This window comes from Artemia sp. Qi Xiang Cuo, chromosome 21 (assembly GCF_049724085.1).
Source record: "Artemia sp. Qi Xiang Cuo chromosome 21, ASM4972408v1, whole genome shotgun sequence".
NCBI classification, from domain to species: domain Eukaryota; kingdom Metazoa; phylum Arthropoda; class Branchiopoda; order Anostraca; family Artemiidae; genus Artemia; species Artemia sp. Qi Xiang Cuo.
The window spans coordinates 44,404,647-44,420,869 of NC_142814.1; the positions used below are offsets into that span (position 1 = coordinate 44,404,647).

The 16,223-nt window shown below is 35.5% G+C and overlaps 1 protein-coding gene across 1 annotated transcript; it reads right to left on the minus strand.

The window, feature by feature from the left end:
• Positions 1 to 1,741: 1,741 nt before the first annotated feature.
• Positions 1,742 to 15,652, minus strand: LOC148939604 (uncharacterized). Its single transcript, XM_089106924.1, has 2 exons — positions 14,124 to 15,652; positions 1,742 to 1,865 (listed from the first exon to the last, which is right to left on the minus strand). Exons 1-2 carry the CDS (start codon positions 15,650 to 15,652, stop codon positions 1,742 to 1,744), a joined length of 1,653 nt encoding a protein of 550 aa, XP_088963050.1.
• Between the last annotated feature and the right edge of the window lie 571 nt (positions 15,653 to 16,223).

Consider the following 16,223-nt stretch of genomic DNA (forward strand, 5'->3'; position numbering starts at 1 on the left):
CAATATAAACCTTGTATGCCCCCAGAGCATAACTTATAACCCTTGCCCTGAGGGCTCTGAGGTTATCATCCTCAAAGACCTAATTTCCAGAATTTTTAACTACGTTGAACAAAATGCTTATCTCATAATTTTGATTGGGTGTGTTTTGATAAATGGTGGGCGTGAGATGGGGATTAGTTGCCCTCCAATCACTTTCAACTATTAAAAGGGTACTAGCTATTTCGATTTCCAATCGAATGACCCTTTTTGAAGTTTCTACGACAACGCTTTCTATGAAGATCTTACATTCCCCCAGGGCATAACTTACGATCCTTGGCTTGAGGGCTGTGGGGGGGGGATTTCATCCTCAAAGACCTAATTTTCAGAACTTTCAACTACGTTGAACAAAATGGCTATCTCAAAATTTTGATTGAATGTGTTTAGGGAAAAGCTAGGCATGAGAGGGGGTTAGTTGCCCTCCAATCACTTTCGACCATTAAAAAGGACACTAGCCATTTCAATTCCCAATAGAATGAGCCCTTTTTGAAGTTTCTACGTCAACGCTTTCTGTAAAAACCTTTTATGCCACCAGGGCACAACTTACAACGCTTGTCCTGAGGGCTGTGGAGGGGGAGGGTGTCATCCTCAAAAACTTAATTTACAGAACTTTTAACTACACTGAACAAAATGGCTATCTCAAAGTTTTGGTTGGATAAGTTTGGGGAAATGGTGGGCGGGAGAGGGGGGTTAGTTGCCCTCCAATCACTTTCGACTACTAAAAAAGTCACTAGCCCTTTGAATTTTCCAAACGAATAAGTCCTTTTTCCAATTTCTAAGACAAAGCTTTCAACAAAAACCTTATATGCACCCAGGGTATAACTTATAACCTTAGCTCTGAGGGCTCTGGGGGGAGTTTCATCCTCAAAGACCTAAGTTCATTAGCTTTCAACTACGTTGAACAAAATGCTTATCTCAAAATTTTGATTGGATGTTTTTGGATAAATGATGGGCATGAGAGGGGGATTAGTTGCTCTGCAATCACTTTCGACTATTAAAAAGGGTACTAGACATTTCAATTTCCAATCGAATGAGCCCTTTTTGAAGTTTCTACGACAATACATTTTGTAACGGTCACTTAACGATTTCCCTGTTTCTATTCCTGTTTTGTTGGGTTTGTTTTTGTTTTTGTCTAACGGTCACCGAAGGATTTTCCTGTTTCTATTCCTGTTTTGTTGGGTTGGTTTTTGTCTAAGGGGTCGGTTTTGTTTTACTTTGAATAAACGGCAAAAAGTAATTTCTGTTTATTTTATATTTCAACTTCGCTCTTTGTTTTCGTCAGAATAATTTCTTCTTAAAAGTTAATTTTCTGTGTTTCAAACATAGAAAATTTTAAAATGACCTGAATTCCTTATTTCAAATAAGCAAGCAAATTAATTTCTTGAACCTTTATCTTATACTGCAATCATTAGTCAACCCCCAACGATCAAAAACATCAAAAGCAAAATTAAAATAAAAATAAATCCTATAGGACAAATTGAAAAAAAAAACAAAAAACAAAGCCAGTTCTTCCAACTGAAAATAAGGAGGAACACTCAAATTTAGAACGGACAGAAATAATCCGTATATAAGGAAGGCTGCCCCCTCCTTAACATGTCGGTTGTTACACTAAGATTATTTAGTGCTTTCAAAAATTTTGGAAAAAATTTGAACATTGCGTCAAAATTTTCTATTAGTAGCAGTTTTGTTGAATAAGTTCTTAACATTATATTTGCAACAGAAAGCCAGGCGGACGATTAGGACGTTTATATGGATTGGAGCTTTTGTTCTTCTGATATTCTAAGTAGTGTGACTTTTGATCTTCTAAGCGGCTCAAGCCATCACGACCTCTACAATAGAGTTCTCTAATGCTTAAATACGATATATACATATATTTTTAAAATCGCTGAAAATAAAGCTCCTGGTAGAATTTTCTGCCTCCATCCCCCAAAAATTTTCTAGTGGGGCTCACAATGCTCCGTCTTCCTTTAGCCATCTCTGTCCCCGTAGATCTGCGAATGTAAAGTTTTATGCTACACAAGAAAAATCTTCGTAATAATGGAGCATTTTTACCCACCCGCTCCCAGAACCAATAACAATGGCGTAGACCAGAAGTATTCCAAGGAATCAAGAGGGATTATAGATCAATTTTTAAAACACTTCCCTATAGCTGATTCTATTTCATAGGCAGTGCAATCACGCTACCTAAGTAAAGAACGATGTTGGCACAAAGTATTTTTTTTTTTTTTTCATACCAGGGCACTTCGTATCGAAGGAGTTGTCTTAGAAACTTCGAAAAGGGCTCATTCAATCGGAACTTGGAGTGGGTTGTGCCCATTTAATGGTCGAAAATGATTGAAGGGCAACTAGCCCCCCTTCCCACACCTATCATTCCCCCAAGCACATCCAATCAAAATTTTGAGATAGAAATTTTGTTCAGCGAAGTTGATTTCCAGATAGAAAATATATTTTTGAGGAGGAGACTCCCCCACAACCCTCAGGGCAAGGGTTTCAAGTTATGTCCGAGGGGCATATAAGAACGATGTTGCACAATGTATTATTTATTATATTTTACCTTTAGAGCAGGGCACTTCGTATCGAAGAAGTTGTCGTAGAAACTTCGTAAAGGGCTCATTCAATTGGAAATTAGAGAGGCTAGTGCCCCTTTTAATAGTCGAAAGGGATTGGAAGGCGACTAACACCCCTCCACGCCCACCATTTACTAAATTACATCCAATCAAAATTTTGAGATAGCCATTCTGTTCAGCGTAGTTGATTTCTAGATAGAAATTATGTTTTTGAGGATGACACTCCCCCACAGCCCTCAGGGCAAGGGTTTAGGTTATGCCCTGGGGCCATAAAAGGTTTTTATAGAAGGTATTGTCGTAGAAACTTCAAAAAAGCCTCATTTCATTGGAAATTCAAAGGGCTAGTGCCCTTTTTAATATTCGAAAGTGATTGGGGGGCAACTAACCCCCCTCTCTTCGCTCAACTCTTCCCCAAAGACATCCAATAAAAATTTTGAGATAGCCATTTTACTCAACGTAGTTTTAAGTTCTTGAAATCAGGTGACAACCCCCCCCCACACAGCCCTCAGGGCAAGGGTTGCAAGTTATGCCCTGAGGGTATATAAGGTTTTTACAGAAAACGCTGTCATAGAAACTCCATAAAGGGCCCATTCGATTGGAAATTGAAATGGTTAGTGCCCTTTTTAATAGCCAAAAGTGATTGGAAGGCAACTAACACCCCTTCCACGCCCACAATTTCGCCAAAGACATCCAATAAAAATTTTGAAACAGCCATTTTGATCCATACAGTTCAAAGTTCTAGAAATTATACCTTTGAGCAGGACACTCCCCCAGAGTCTTCAGGGCAAGGGTTATAAGTTATGCCCTGGGGATATATAAGGTCTTTATTGAATTCTTTGTCGTAGAAATTTGAAAAAGGGTTCAATCGATTGGAAATTCAAAGGGCTCGTGTCCTTTTTAATATTCAAAATTGATTGGAGGGCAGATAACCCCCTCTCACGCCCACTTTTTCCAAAAACACATCCAATCAAAATTTTAGATAGCTATTTGATTCAACGTAGTTGAAAGTTTGGGAAATTACGTCTTTAAGGATGACAACCCCTCCCCATCACAGCCCTCAGGGCAAGGGTTGTAAGTTATGCCCTGGGGGCATATAAGGTTTTTATTGAAAGCTTTGTCGTAGAAACTTCAAAAGGGGTCATTCAATTGGAAATTGAAAGGGTTAGTGCCTTTTTTAATAGTTGAAAGTAATTGGATAGCGACTAACGCCCCTCTCACGCCTACCATTTCCCCAAACACATCCAATCAAAATTTTGAGATATCTATTTTGTTCAACGTAGTTGAAAGTTCTAGAATTTAGGTCTTTTATGATGATAACCCCCTCAGAGCAGTCAGTGCAAGGGTTGTAAGTTATGCCCTGGGGGCATATAAGGTTTATATGGAAAGTTGAAATTTCAAAAATTGCTCTTTTGATTGGAAAATGAAATTGCCCTTTTTAATGGCCGAAAGTGATTGGACAGGAATTAACCCCCCTCTCACACCCACCATTTCCCCGAAAACATTCAATCAAAGTTTATAGATAGCCATTTTATTCAACATAGTTGAAAGTTCTGGAAATTATGTATTTAAGGATGACAAACCCCTAGAGCCCCAAGGGCTAAGGTTGTAAGTTATGTCCTGGGGGCATATAAGGCTTTTTTTAGATGAAGTTGTCGTACAACTTCAACAGGGGTTTATTAAATCGGATATTGAGAGGGATAGAGCCTTTTTCAATAGTCCAAAGTGATGTGAGGGTAACTAACCCCCCGCTCACACCCACCACTCCTCCAAACCCACCAAATCAAAATTTGCAGATAGCCATTTTGTTCAACCTAGTAGAATTTTCTGGAAATTAGGTCTTTTATAATGACACCCCCCCCCCCCCTCAGGGCAAGGGTTGTAAGTTTTGCCCTGGGGGCAAATAAGGTTTTTATTAAAAGTGTTGTCGTAGAAACTTCAACAGGGCTCATTTGATCGGAAATTGAAAGGGCTAGTGCCATCTTTGATAGTTGAAAGTGATTTGAGAGCAACTAACGCCCCTCTTACGCCCACCATTTCCCCAAACACACCCAATCAAAATTTTGAGATAGCCATTTTGTTTAACGTAGCGAAAGTTCTGGAAATTAGGTCTTAGAGGATGGCAACCACCCTAACAGCCTTTAGGGTATGGGTTGTAATTTATGCCCTGGGGGCATTTAAGGTGTTTATAGAAAGCGTAGTCGTTTCAAAAAGGGCTCATTCCATTGGAAATAGAAAGGCCTAGTGTCCTTTTCAATAGTCGAAAATGATTGGACGGCTTGACATTCTTATAGCAAATATCGATGTGGGTATAAAGTATCATTTTTGTTGTTGTTGTTTGTTTAGACCAGGGCACTTCGTATCGAAGGAGTTGCCGTGGAAACTTCAAAAAGGGCTCAATCGATTGAAAATAAAAAGGGCAGATGCCCTTTTTAATAGTCAAAAGTGATTGGAATGCAACTAATTCCCCTCCCACGCCCCCCCCCTTTTTGCCCATTATGTTTAAAAAATAAATGTTACCTTAAGATTAAATAAAAATGCACTGTGTTAATGCTAATTCCCAATAAAGCATTTCAACAGTATCCCAAAAACGACTGAGGGTATTATATTCAAACTTTCGGGTCTACTTCTGCTCTTAAAATTTAACCAAATCAAAATAGAGTAAGTGTATCCAAGCTATCAAAGAAAGTAAACAGATTTTTTTTGCGAATGGTATCAAGTTTTTCATTTCAGGTCAACTAGAAGAGGTGTGACACTAAATTAAACACTACTATTTGTGTCCAGATTTTTAAAAGGGTGTATGTTGTTAAAAATCGCTGAAAATTTTTCACCAGCATTCAAATAGCAGGCCAAACTATAAAGTCTTAAAAAAAAGAAAAGATTTAAAGTATTATTTTCTTTTTCCCTGAAAAGACTATGCCAATAAAAAACGAACAGAAATTAATTTAAAAAACTTTTTCCACAAAACAAGTTTTTCAAAGAAAAGTAGAACTCCATTAAATAAAAAATGATCAAAATTAAAGTAAAATAATCTACCAAGATTGAAACTACAGCAAATCAGCATCGACAAATAAAGTAAAAACAAAACGGATCGAAATTAAAATAAATAACCGAGTCAAACTCAAAACAAGCAAAAATCATCCTGAGAAGGGGTCAAAACCCCTATGCCTTACCAAGACCAGAAAAAAATTTGCACTTTACTGAAAAAAATACAAAGGAATGCGCATTGTCAGTTTAATATGCATATACTGAAATTTAGTAATAAAAATGTTAATATTATTTGATTTATTAAAGTTATAGAGTTGACCATAGAGTTGAAGGAAGAGATATAGAGGAAAATGAAAAAGTTTGTGATACCTTGGATGTGAAAGAAGATTTGTTTTGTGAGGAGGAATTAGTGACAGTACTAAAAGGACTAAAAAATAATAAAGCTCTAGGTGCTGATAGGGTGGTAAATGAGTCGTCTCTTAAATTTTGTGGCTCTGAGGTTAGAAATAAGTTACTGAAGATTAGAATATGATTTTTGAAAAAGGGGAAGTACCTAACGATTTTAGGAAAACCTTAATTATGCCACTCTATAAGAAAGGTGATAAAAGTGAGTGTGGTAATTATCGAGGGATTAGTCTGGTGTCTGTAGATAGTAAATTACTTAGTAACATGATGCTTTTTAGATTGAAAGATGCCGTAGACAAAGTTTTAAAAGAAGAACAGTGTGGTTTTAGAAAAGGTAGAGGATATGTCGACCAAATTTTCACTCTTAGGTTAATAATTTAGAAGTGCCTGAGTTTCCAAATACCTTTGGTCCCTCAGTTTTATAGATTATTAGCAAGCGTTCGATTCTGTTGATAGAAGAGCTTTAGTAAAGGTTTCATCCTTATATGGTATACCAGACAAATTCATTAAAGTGATTAGTGCTATGTACGAGAATAACACTGCAGCGGTTAAGGTAGGAAATGATGTTAGCAGCTTGTTTTGTGTATAATCAGGAGTTAAGCAGGGTTGTGTTCTATCCCTATTTATATGGATTATTTTGATGGACTTTGCCTTAAGGAGCACAGGAAAGGCAATGAGTGACCACGGAATAAATGGGGAGGAAAACATCTCCTGGATTTAGATTATGCTGATGATTTAAGCATCCTAGATGAAAGTGTGAGCAAAATGAATGAAGTTTTAGAGGTTTTGCGAGTTCAGGGTGCCAGAATAGGTTTGAAAATTAATGTTAAGAAGACTAAGTCACTAAGGCTAGGAGTAAGTGAAGATGAAACGGTGAAGTTGGGTAATGAAAAGATTGATCAGGTGGACAGCTTCACTTACCTTGGTAGTTTCATTAGTAAAGATGGTGGGGGCAGTGAAGATGTCAAAAGTAGAATAGTCAAGGCCCAGGGTGTTTTTTTTACAGTTAAAAAAAGTTTGGAAGAATAGGAAGATAAGTCTGCAAACCAAGATTAGAATATTAGAAGCTACAGTGATGATAGTGGTCAAATATGGCTCCGAAGCATGGGCGCTCCGAAAAGCGGACAAAGATTTGCTAGATGTTTTCCAGAGAAATTGCTAAAGGATTGTTCTAGGTGCCCGGCTGACTGAACGTATTGTTTTTCAAAGAGCAGAATGTGCGAAAAGCGTGGGTCAATCTTGCTTTCTAGGGCTGTAATGAAAGAATTGTTTAAGTGGCTAGAACATGTTCTGCGGGTGAAGGGTATACATTGCCAAAGAGTATCCTTCCTAGAAAAGCATCTAGAGCTAAACAGAAAGCAGGTCCTCCTCGTCTGGGGTCAGAAGAAGTTACAAATAAAGGTTTAAGGGAAATGGGAACTTCCCGGAAGGGTGTAAAAAGGGAGACTTTGAATAGATTGGGATGGAGGAGAAGCGTGCGTAGCTGTGTTGGCCTCAGGCGGCTTGGTGATGCGGTGAGTTGTTAGTAGTAGTAGTGTTAAAGTTATAAAAGTAAATACATTTATATTTTTTTCAGTAAAGTGCAAATTTTGTTCTGGCCTTGGGAACACAAAGGAGTTTTGAGCCCAACTTATGTTAATTTCTGCTCCTTTTGAGTTTGACTCGTTTATTTATTGTATTTTCTATTGGTTTTGGGTTTTATTTATTTATCGATGCTGGTTTAAGGTAATTTCTCGCTTGGTAGATTATTTGATTTTATTTTTGCTCATTTTTTGTTTAATGGAGTTCTTTACTTTTCTTTGAAAAACTTATTTTGTGGAAAAAAAGTTTTTTAATTAATTTACCTGAAGGATCAACGAGGTTTAGGGTATTTGGGCATTAACGTGAACTCTTTGAGGCATACTGCGGTCATTATTTCTGTACTTTTATTTATCCCCCAATTGGATGACAGTATTCCGACTAACATCCTCTGACAGAACGGCATCACCATCATCAACAAGCACATGTTATTTTGGTGTACATTGGTGTCAATTAGGAGGGGGGCATGCGCAACCCCCTTTAGATTAATTTTTGCCCTCCTTAAATTTTGGAAAATGTTTTATATTAGCATTCTCATTTGAAAATCTCCTTTTAGGTTTTTCATTGAAAAAATAGACAAATTAGAATTAGAAAAAACAAACGAACTCCCCGTCCAAATTTTTCTCCAAATCTTTGGAGAAAAAATGCCCCCGTCCATAACTTTCGTGAGTTGACGCTAGTGTTGATCTCCATATAAAATACCTCATATTTCCTAAGGGGAACTGCCTTGAACTTTTCTAAATGCTTAGATAATCGAAAATTACACGATAAAAGCAGTCAAATTAACAATTTTAGTGATTTTTGACTCATTTGATTATTTTCTCAAGATTTTAATGATTTTGTATTAGACCTGGTGGGAACCTTGCTGCAGTATCATAAAGAGATATTTAACAGATCATTTCATAGCTCTTGATCTTATTTATCTGACTTTTGTAAATTCTTCTTGCTAACGCCATCATAAGGGTTAGAAGGGACCAAAAATGACATTTTTTGGTGCCGCTTCTTGATTTGATTCATTAGAAAAAAATAATAACAATTGTTCCTGATGAAAGTAAAGACCAAAGATAAAACTTAACTTACTTTAAATTTTGAAAGAATTACAACGGTTTTGAAAGAATTAAAACTAATTTTTGAAAGACTATTGAGAACCTTATAAATTGGTCTTTTATTTTTTGTAGGGCACTTAATTTCTAGTCTTAAACTTGATTTGTTGCGTCAAATTTGTGTTTTCAGCGAAGTACTGGTTTTTGAGAATTCTAAAAATTTCGGGACATATTACGAGTCAGTTTAATTTTAGCAATATGACAGATATATGCTGCACAGACTGCAAAGCAATAATTTTTATTCGTTGAAAGCAAAGTTTCAACTTTGCTTTCATCAAAAAACTGTTTTTTCTTAATTAATCAGCGCTTGTTTTCAGGTTTTAAAAATATACTAAGCAAGCCTTAGATCAAACATTTTTGTTTCGAGGCGCTTGAACTAAAGAAGTTACAAGAGCTTTTGGTAAAATAAGGCATTATTCATATATAGGTTTTGAACCACATCTCTCTTAAGCTTTCCCCACAAAATCTTGAATTTTGTGAAACAAAGAGTCCAAGGATTATATTATCCCTGGAACCTTTACAAATATGAAGATGCAAATCCCATTTCTTATGAAATATTTTTGTGTATGATATATATATATATATATATATATATATATATATATATATATATATATATATATATATATATATATATATATATATATATATATATATATATATTATATATATATATATATATATATATATATATATATATATATATATATATATATATATATATATCTTTTATATTTTTCTTTATATATATATATATATATATATATATATTATATATATATATATATATATATATATATATATATATATATATATATATATATATATATATATATATATATATATATATATATATATATATATATAATATATATATATATATATATATTTCATAAAAATGGGATATATATATATATATAAAGATTTTAGAAAACTGAAGCACATTAAACAAATTTAGGATGCGTAGTTAATGTAATATCGAAAATTTATGTCATTATCATTGCAAGTTTCTGCTGCGTTACAACGTAAAAATTGGCGCTTCTCAGAAGAAAGTATACGTTCGCTATTTTCACTTCTTGGGGTTCAGCATTTTAGGAACCCTAAAACAAAAAAAAGTATAAGAAAAATAAAAATAGAAGGGAGAAAAAAGTCAAGTTTTATAATTGCAAGGCCTTGATTCAAGAGCCGGAAAATGGAGCCCAAAGAAGATATAAGGCTCTGTTGTCTTTGCGCTATCGAATGAATCAAAATTTTTCAAACAGTTCGTGGTAACGAACTGTAAGTAAGGAGCGACCCGGCTCAATAGTAACCGAAACTCTAAGAACCAGATTTTGATACCCATAGATACATCAATAGAATCAAATTTTTATGCTGCTTTCAAATATATAAGTTTCATTAAGTTTAACTATACCAATCAAAATTTACGCGCCTGAGAAAATTTGCATTATTTTCAAAAAAAGGTGAAAACACCCCCAAAAACTCATAGAAGTTTGATGAAAATCACACCATCGGATTCAGCATATCAGAAAACCCTACTGCGGAAGTTTCAAGCTCCTATCTGCAAAAATGTGGAATATTGTATTTTTTGTCAAACAGTTCGTCGTAACGAAATGTAAGTAAGGAGCGATCCGGCTCAATTGTAACCGAAACTCTAGAAAATGGGTTTTGAATACCAAGAGATACATAAAAAGAATCAGATTTTAATGCTGATTTCAAATATATAAGTTTCATCAAGTTTATTCCTACCAAACAAAAGTTACTTGCCTGAGAAAATTTGACTGATTTTCGAAAAAAGGGAAAAAGACCCCTAAAAGTCCTAGAACCTTAATGAAAATCACACCATCATATTCAGCGTTTCAGAGAACCCTACTGTAAAGGTTTCAAGTTCCTAGCTACAAAAATGTAGAATTTTGCATTTTTTGCCAGAAGAAAGATCACGGATGCGTTTTTATTTTTTATTATTTTTTTTTTTCTTTCCAGGGGTGATCGTATCGACCCAGTGGTCCTGGAATATTGTAGGAGGGCCTATTGGAACGGAAATTAAAAGTTCTAGTGCCATTTTTAAGTGACCAAAAATTACGGAGGGCAACTAGGCCCTCCCACGCTCATTTTTTTCCCAAAGTCACCCGATCAAAATTTTGAGATAGCCATTTTGTTCAGAATGGTCAAAAATATGATTAATATGTCCTGTGGGATGACTTAATCCCCCGAAGTCCCTGGGGAGAAGGCTTAAAGTTATGATCTTTACCCAATGTTAACATATAGTATTGGTTACTGGGAAGTATACAGACGTTTTCAGGGGCATTTTTTTCTGGTAGCGGGGGGTGGGTAGGTGGGGGGTTATGTGGGAGGACCTTTCCATGAAAGAAGTTTTCATCGGGGAAGGGACATTGCTATGAAGGGGGCGCCAGATTTTCCAGCATTATTTAAGAAAAAGATCAGAAATTAAATATAAAAAAATAAGTTTTTCAACTGAAAGTAAGGAGCAACATCAAAACTTAAACGAACAGAAAATATTACGTATATGATTGGCTTCACCCCCTAGTCAATACCTATTTATTATTTATTTATTCTAAATAACGGCCTTTGTGACCCCCTAATATATGTTTTAAAATTATATGAATATAGAAGTTCGTTACGTAAGTTAATTCGTAAGTTACGTATATTCATTACTAATAAAAATGTTCATAAATAAAATTAAACAACTTTCGAAAAAGCCATTTAACCAAAAAAAGTAAAATCAATATGTAAATTTTGTTTTAATTATTCATGTACGGTGAGCCAAAATCAAACCCTGCACTAATTCAAAAACTTTCAAAAATTAAATAAAAAAACAAGTTTTTTTTAACTGAAAATAAGGAGCGACATTAAAACTTAAAACGAAGAGAAATTATTCCGTATATGAAAGGGGCTGTCCCCTCCTCAACCCCTCGTTCTTTAAGCTAAATTTTTTCTTTATAAATAAAATTTTTTTTAACAATAAAAAACTTTCGCGTAAAGAGCGACGCGTTGAGTCGGGGACAGCCCTTTTCATATACGGAATGATTTCTCTTTGTTTTAAGTTTCAACGTCGTTCCTTTTGTTTTTTATTTAATCAGAAGAAAGATCACGGATGCGTGTTTATTTATTTTTTTCCCCAGGGGTCATCGTATCGATCCATTAGTCCTAGAATATCGTAAGAGGGCTTATTTGAACGGAAATTAAAAGTTCTAGTGCCCTTTTTAAGTGACCAGAAAATTGGAGGGCAACTTGGCCCCCTCCCACGCTCATTTTTTCCCGAAGCCATCAGATCAGAATTTTGAGATAACCATTTTGTTCAGCATAGTCGAAAATCTAATAAATATGTCTTTGAGGATGACTTAATCCCCCACAGTTCCCGGGGGAAGGGCTGGAAGTTATGAAATTTCCCCATTGTTTACATATAGTATTGGTTAATGGGAAGTATAAAGACTTTTCAGGAGGTATTTTTTTTCTGATGGGGGTGGGGTCGGAGGAGGGGCTACGGGGGAGGATCCTTCCATGGGGGAGGTTTCCTTGAGGGAAGTAACATTTCAATGAAGGTGGCGCTGGATTTTCCAGCATTTTTTTTTTATTTACAAACGGGTTACAATAAATAAATAAACAAATTTCTCATTTAAAAAACACAATCCAATGCATTACTGCATGCCGGACAAAAACCCGAAAAAAAAGAAAAACCCTTTAAAAAAATATATAATATTTTCTTTTATTATCTTTTATTTCCTCGGACCCTAATATAACCCAAAAAGGGTCCAACCCAAAAACAAATAAATATCTTCTCTCGCCTCCCTCTCCCATCCCTCCAACAAAAAAGTGGGAACTTGAGAATCATCCAAGAAAACAACCTAACACAACTCACAACATTCACAAAAAGAGAGAAGAAAAAAATAAATAAAAAAAGGAAATAAATCACTCATCCATTCAAAACCCAAACAATCATCTCACCAACAACATTCAACCAATCATTCTCTACACATAACCACTAAAATCTTACATATTGAGAAAAACAGCTTACTCTGACGGAATTTCAAAATTCATCCAGATCTGTCTTATTTTTTACCTCCTTGGGAAGTTTGTTTCAGACAGCCGGGCCAGAAAAACGGATAGAAAATGTAGACCTTGTTGTTACAGGGAACGGGGTTCGTATTGAATGGACATTTCTTGTCTCATACCTGTGTTTAGCTTCGGTAAATGCAATCGAGAAACATGCAGGTAGCAGGTTATTAATTCTTTTAAACATGAATAATGCCGTGTAAAACTTAACTAGGCCGAACAGTGGCAGAATCTTGATACCGTCGTATTGCCTTTGAACGGAATCAGAACCTCGCATTCCAGATGAAACACGAACAGCTTTATTTTGCAGAACCCTCAGTGGCAGTATATAAGTAATAAACGTCGCCGACCAAACGCTTCCACAATACAACAAATACGAATGAACCAGCGATAAATACAACATTTTTAAAATTTTAGGCGGGAAAAAATACTTCGATTTCCGCAGCATTCCAACATTCTTGACAGTTTTTGTACACAGTCACTCAATATGAGGTTTAAACTTAAGACACTCGTCAACTTGGACACCAAGATATTGAACATAACTATGTCTCTGGAGATATCCACTTTCTAGTTGAATACCATGGATCCAAGGATAATAATTAGTACTTCTTCCATATAGAATAAATTTACTTTTACTATGATTCAAACAAAATTTATTTACACGCATCCATCTTTCAATACAACTCATTCCTGTATTTAAAAGCAGAAATAAATCTGCCTCAGTCACAGATGCCACAGAAAACTGTGTGTCATCAGCGAAGCTAGGCAATATCATCTTTGACCTTCTAGCTGCAGGTCCCACATGACTAAATATCCTTTTAAGACACGCATTCAAATCATACACATAGATTAAAAACAACAAAGGTCCAAGCACAGAACCCTGTGATACTCCATATCCCACATTCATATAATCAGAATAAAAACTCCCAACCCCAACACACTGTTTTTTTCCACTCAAAAAAGACAAAATCAAACTATGGAAATTACCACGAATACCGACATGCTCTAATTTTGATAATAATATACTATGGTCAACAGAGTCGAATACTTTCATAATATCCAGAAATATAGACGCAACTTTCAACCCTGCATCCGACGAATCATCGACAAAGGTTGTTAAAAAAAGCAAAGCTTGCTCTGTTGACATCCCATGTCGAAATCCAAACTGAGTAGGGTGAACATAAGAATTTGTATTTAAAAATCTACCATTCTTACATAAATCAGTTTTTCAAACAGACGCGATATTATTGGGAGCATTGATATTGGTCTGTAATTATTCATATCATTCTTATCACCACTCTTAAACAGGGGTACCACATGAGCAATTTTCAAACAATCCGGATAAACTCCACTCTTAAAACATGAATTAATCAAATACAACAGATGACCTGAAATAGTAGAGAAAACTAAACGAAGAATTCTAACACTGAAAAAATTCGACCTAGTTGCTGAATTTTTCATTGACTTCACTGTCGTCTCAAGCTCTGCAAGAGTCACTGGTCTTAAGAATATAGAGACTTCAGCTGCCTCATCGAGAAAATCATTATAAGAGCCATCACTTGGTGACTGCGCAACACTATCAGATACACTCTTACCAATATCTGTAAAATGTGCAGACATTATATTAGCAACTTGATTATCCGAGTGAGCATGAGGAATGTCAGGGATAGTCGGGGCAGCACGAGGGTTCACTACCAACTTGATGATTCTCCACGTTTTCGCAGGATTGCCTTCTGCTTCTTTAAATTTATTTTCAAAGTAGAGCTTTTTAGCCTGTCTTAGAAGGGTGTTAAGATTTCTATTATAACTTTTGTAAATATCTTTATCTGATTGAGATCCAGTTTTAGTAGAACTTTCATAGAGCTCTTGTCTTTTATCCATCGATTTAAGTAGCGCTTTCGATATCCATGGTTTCTTTGCAACATCATAACGTGTACGCTTTTGTTTGAACTCTAGACTTTCATATAACATCTGAATCAGTTTATCATACCATTTACCAAATTTATCATTAACACAATCAGTACCATCAAGACATTCAAATGACTCATTCATAAGTTTAGTCCTATATTTATATATAGCTTTCTTATCAATTACAGGCTGTTTAACTCCAGTCATACCACCTCCTTGACGACAACAACTAATAGCTGCACGGATCACAATAGCACAGTGATCGGAAACGTTGTTCACTAACACTCGCAACAAGTTGCAGCTAACATTCAAAAACAGATTATCAATCACAGATGCAACAGCTCCAGTTATTCTAGTTGGAATATTAACAGAAGGCGAAAGACCATAACTATACATAAGATTCAAAAAACTTCTTGCCTTCAAGTTCACACGTTGCACAGTATTCAAACCAATATTAAAATCACCACTTATAAAGCAAGGCACTCGCGAATCCGGTATTTTATCCAACATATTATCCATCAGGTCCAAAAACTCATCCACATTTCCAGAAGGGAGCCTATAAACAACAACAAGAAATAACTTACGCCCAGACAATGAAACCTCTAACACCATTGATTCAAAAATCATTTTTCGATATACAGCAATATCCGGCCTTGGCTTAACATTATATCTATTTTTCACAGAAATTGCAAGACCACCATGCTGTCTTTCCACTCGATTCCGAAGAAACAACCTATAGCCTGGTATATCCAATAATGAAGGGTTATGGTCTTTCAGCCAAGTTTCTGTCAAAGACACTACATCAGGCTCCAGCCTAGATGAAACTTCATTAATATAATTAAACGAACTATTTAAACCACGACAATTCATACCATACATTTTCAGCTCCTGCATAACTTTCCATTCATTCAATTCATTCAGGCACACATATTTTGAATCAGCACACTCAACATTCATTCCACCCTCAACCTGGTCTTCATTCATGATACCCTCACTCATCTTTGAAAAATCCACACGACGACTCTCAAGTTCCCCCAATCTATTCAAATTTATCTCAACCAAAATCAAACATCAAAGACGGGCAAGAGAATGAAGCGAGAGAAACAAAACCATTTAACTTACCCCCAATTTTCATTATACCATCAAGGTCCTAGGAAATAATGGGGCCATAACCAGGCACCAAAAACACAAAAACCTGAAACAAAGAAGAAACGAAGAAAAACCTGAAACATTATTTAAGAAACGACCAGAAATTAAATAAAAAAAACCAGTTTTTTTTCAACTGAAAGTAAGGAGCAACATTAAAGCTTAAAACAAACAGAAATTATTACGTATATGAGGGGGTTCGTCCCCTAGTCAATACCTTGCCCTGTTCGCTAAAGCTTTTTTTTAGTATTTTCAAAAGAGCTATCTATTCTAATTAACCAGCCTTTGTGATTCAGGGGTTTGTGATTCGAACAAAATTTGAACTTTAGCGTAAAGAGCAAGGTATCGACTAGGGGGCAAACTTCCTAATATACATAATAAAAATACGAATATAGAAGTTCGTTACGTAAGTTAATTCGTAAGT

What these genes read in the sequence shown, in the direction of transcription:
- LOC148939604 (XM_089106924.1), bottom strand. Translation starts at nt 15,652, where the DNA reads ATGAGTGAGGGTATCATGAATGAAGACCAGGTTGAGGGTGGAATGAAT. An exon ending in ACTATTTCAGGTCATCTGTT is followed by an intron (nt 1,866 to 14,123) that starts GTATTTGATTAA and finishes ACTCTATTGTAG; the next exon opens with AGGTCGTGATGGCTTGAGCC.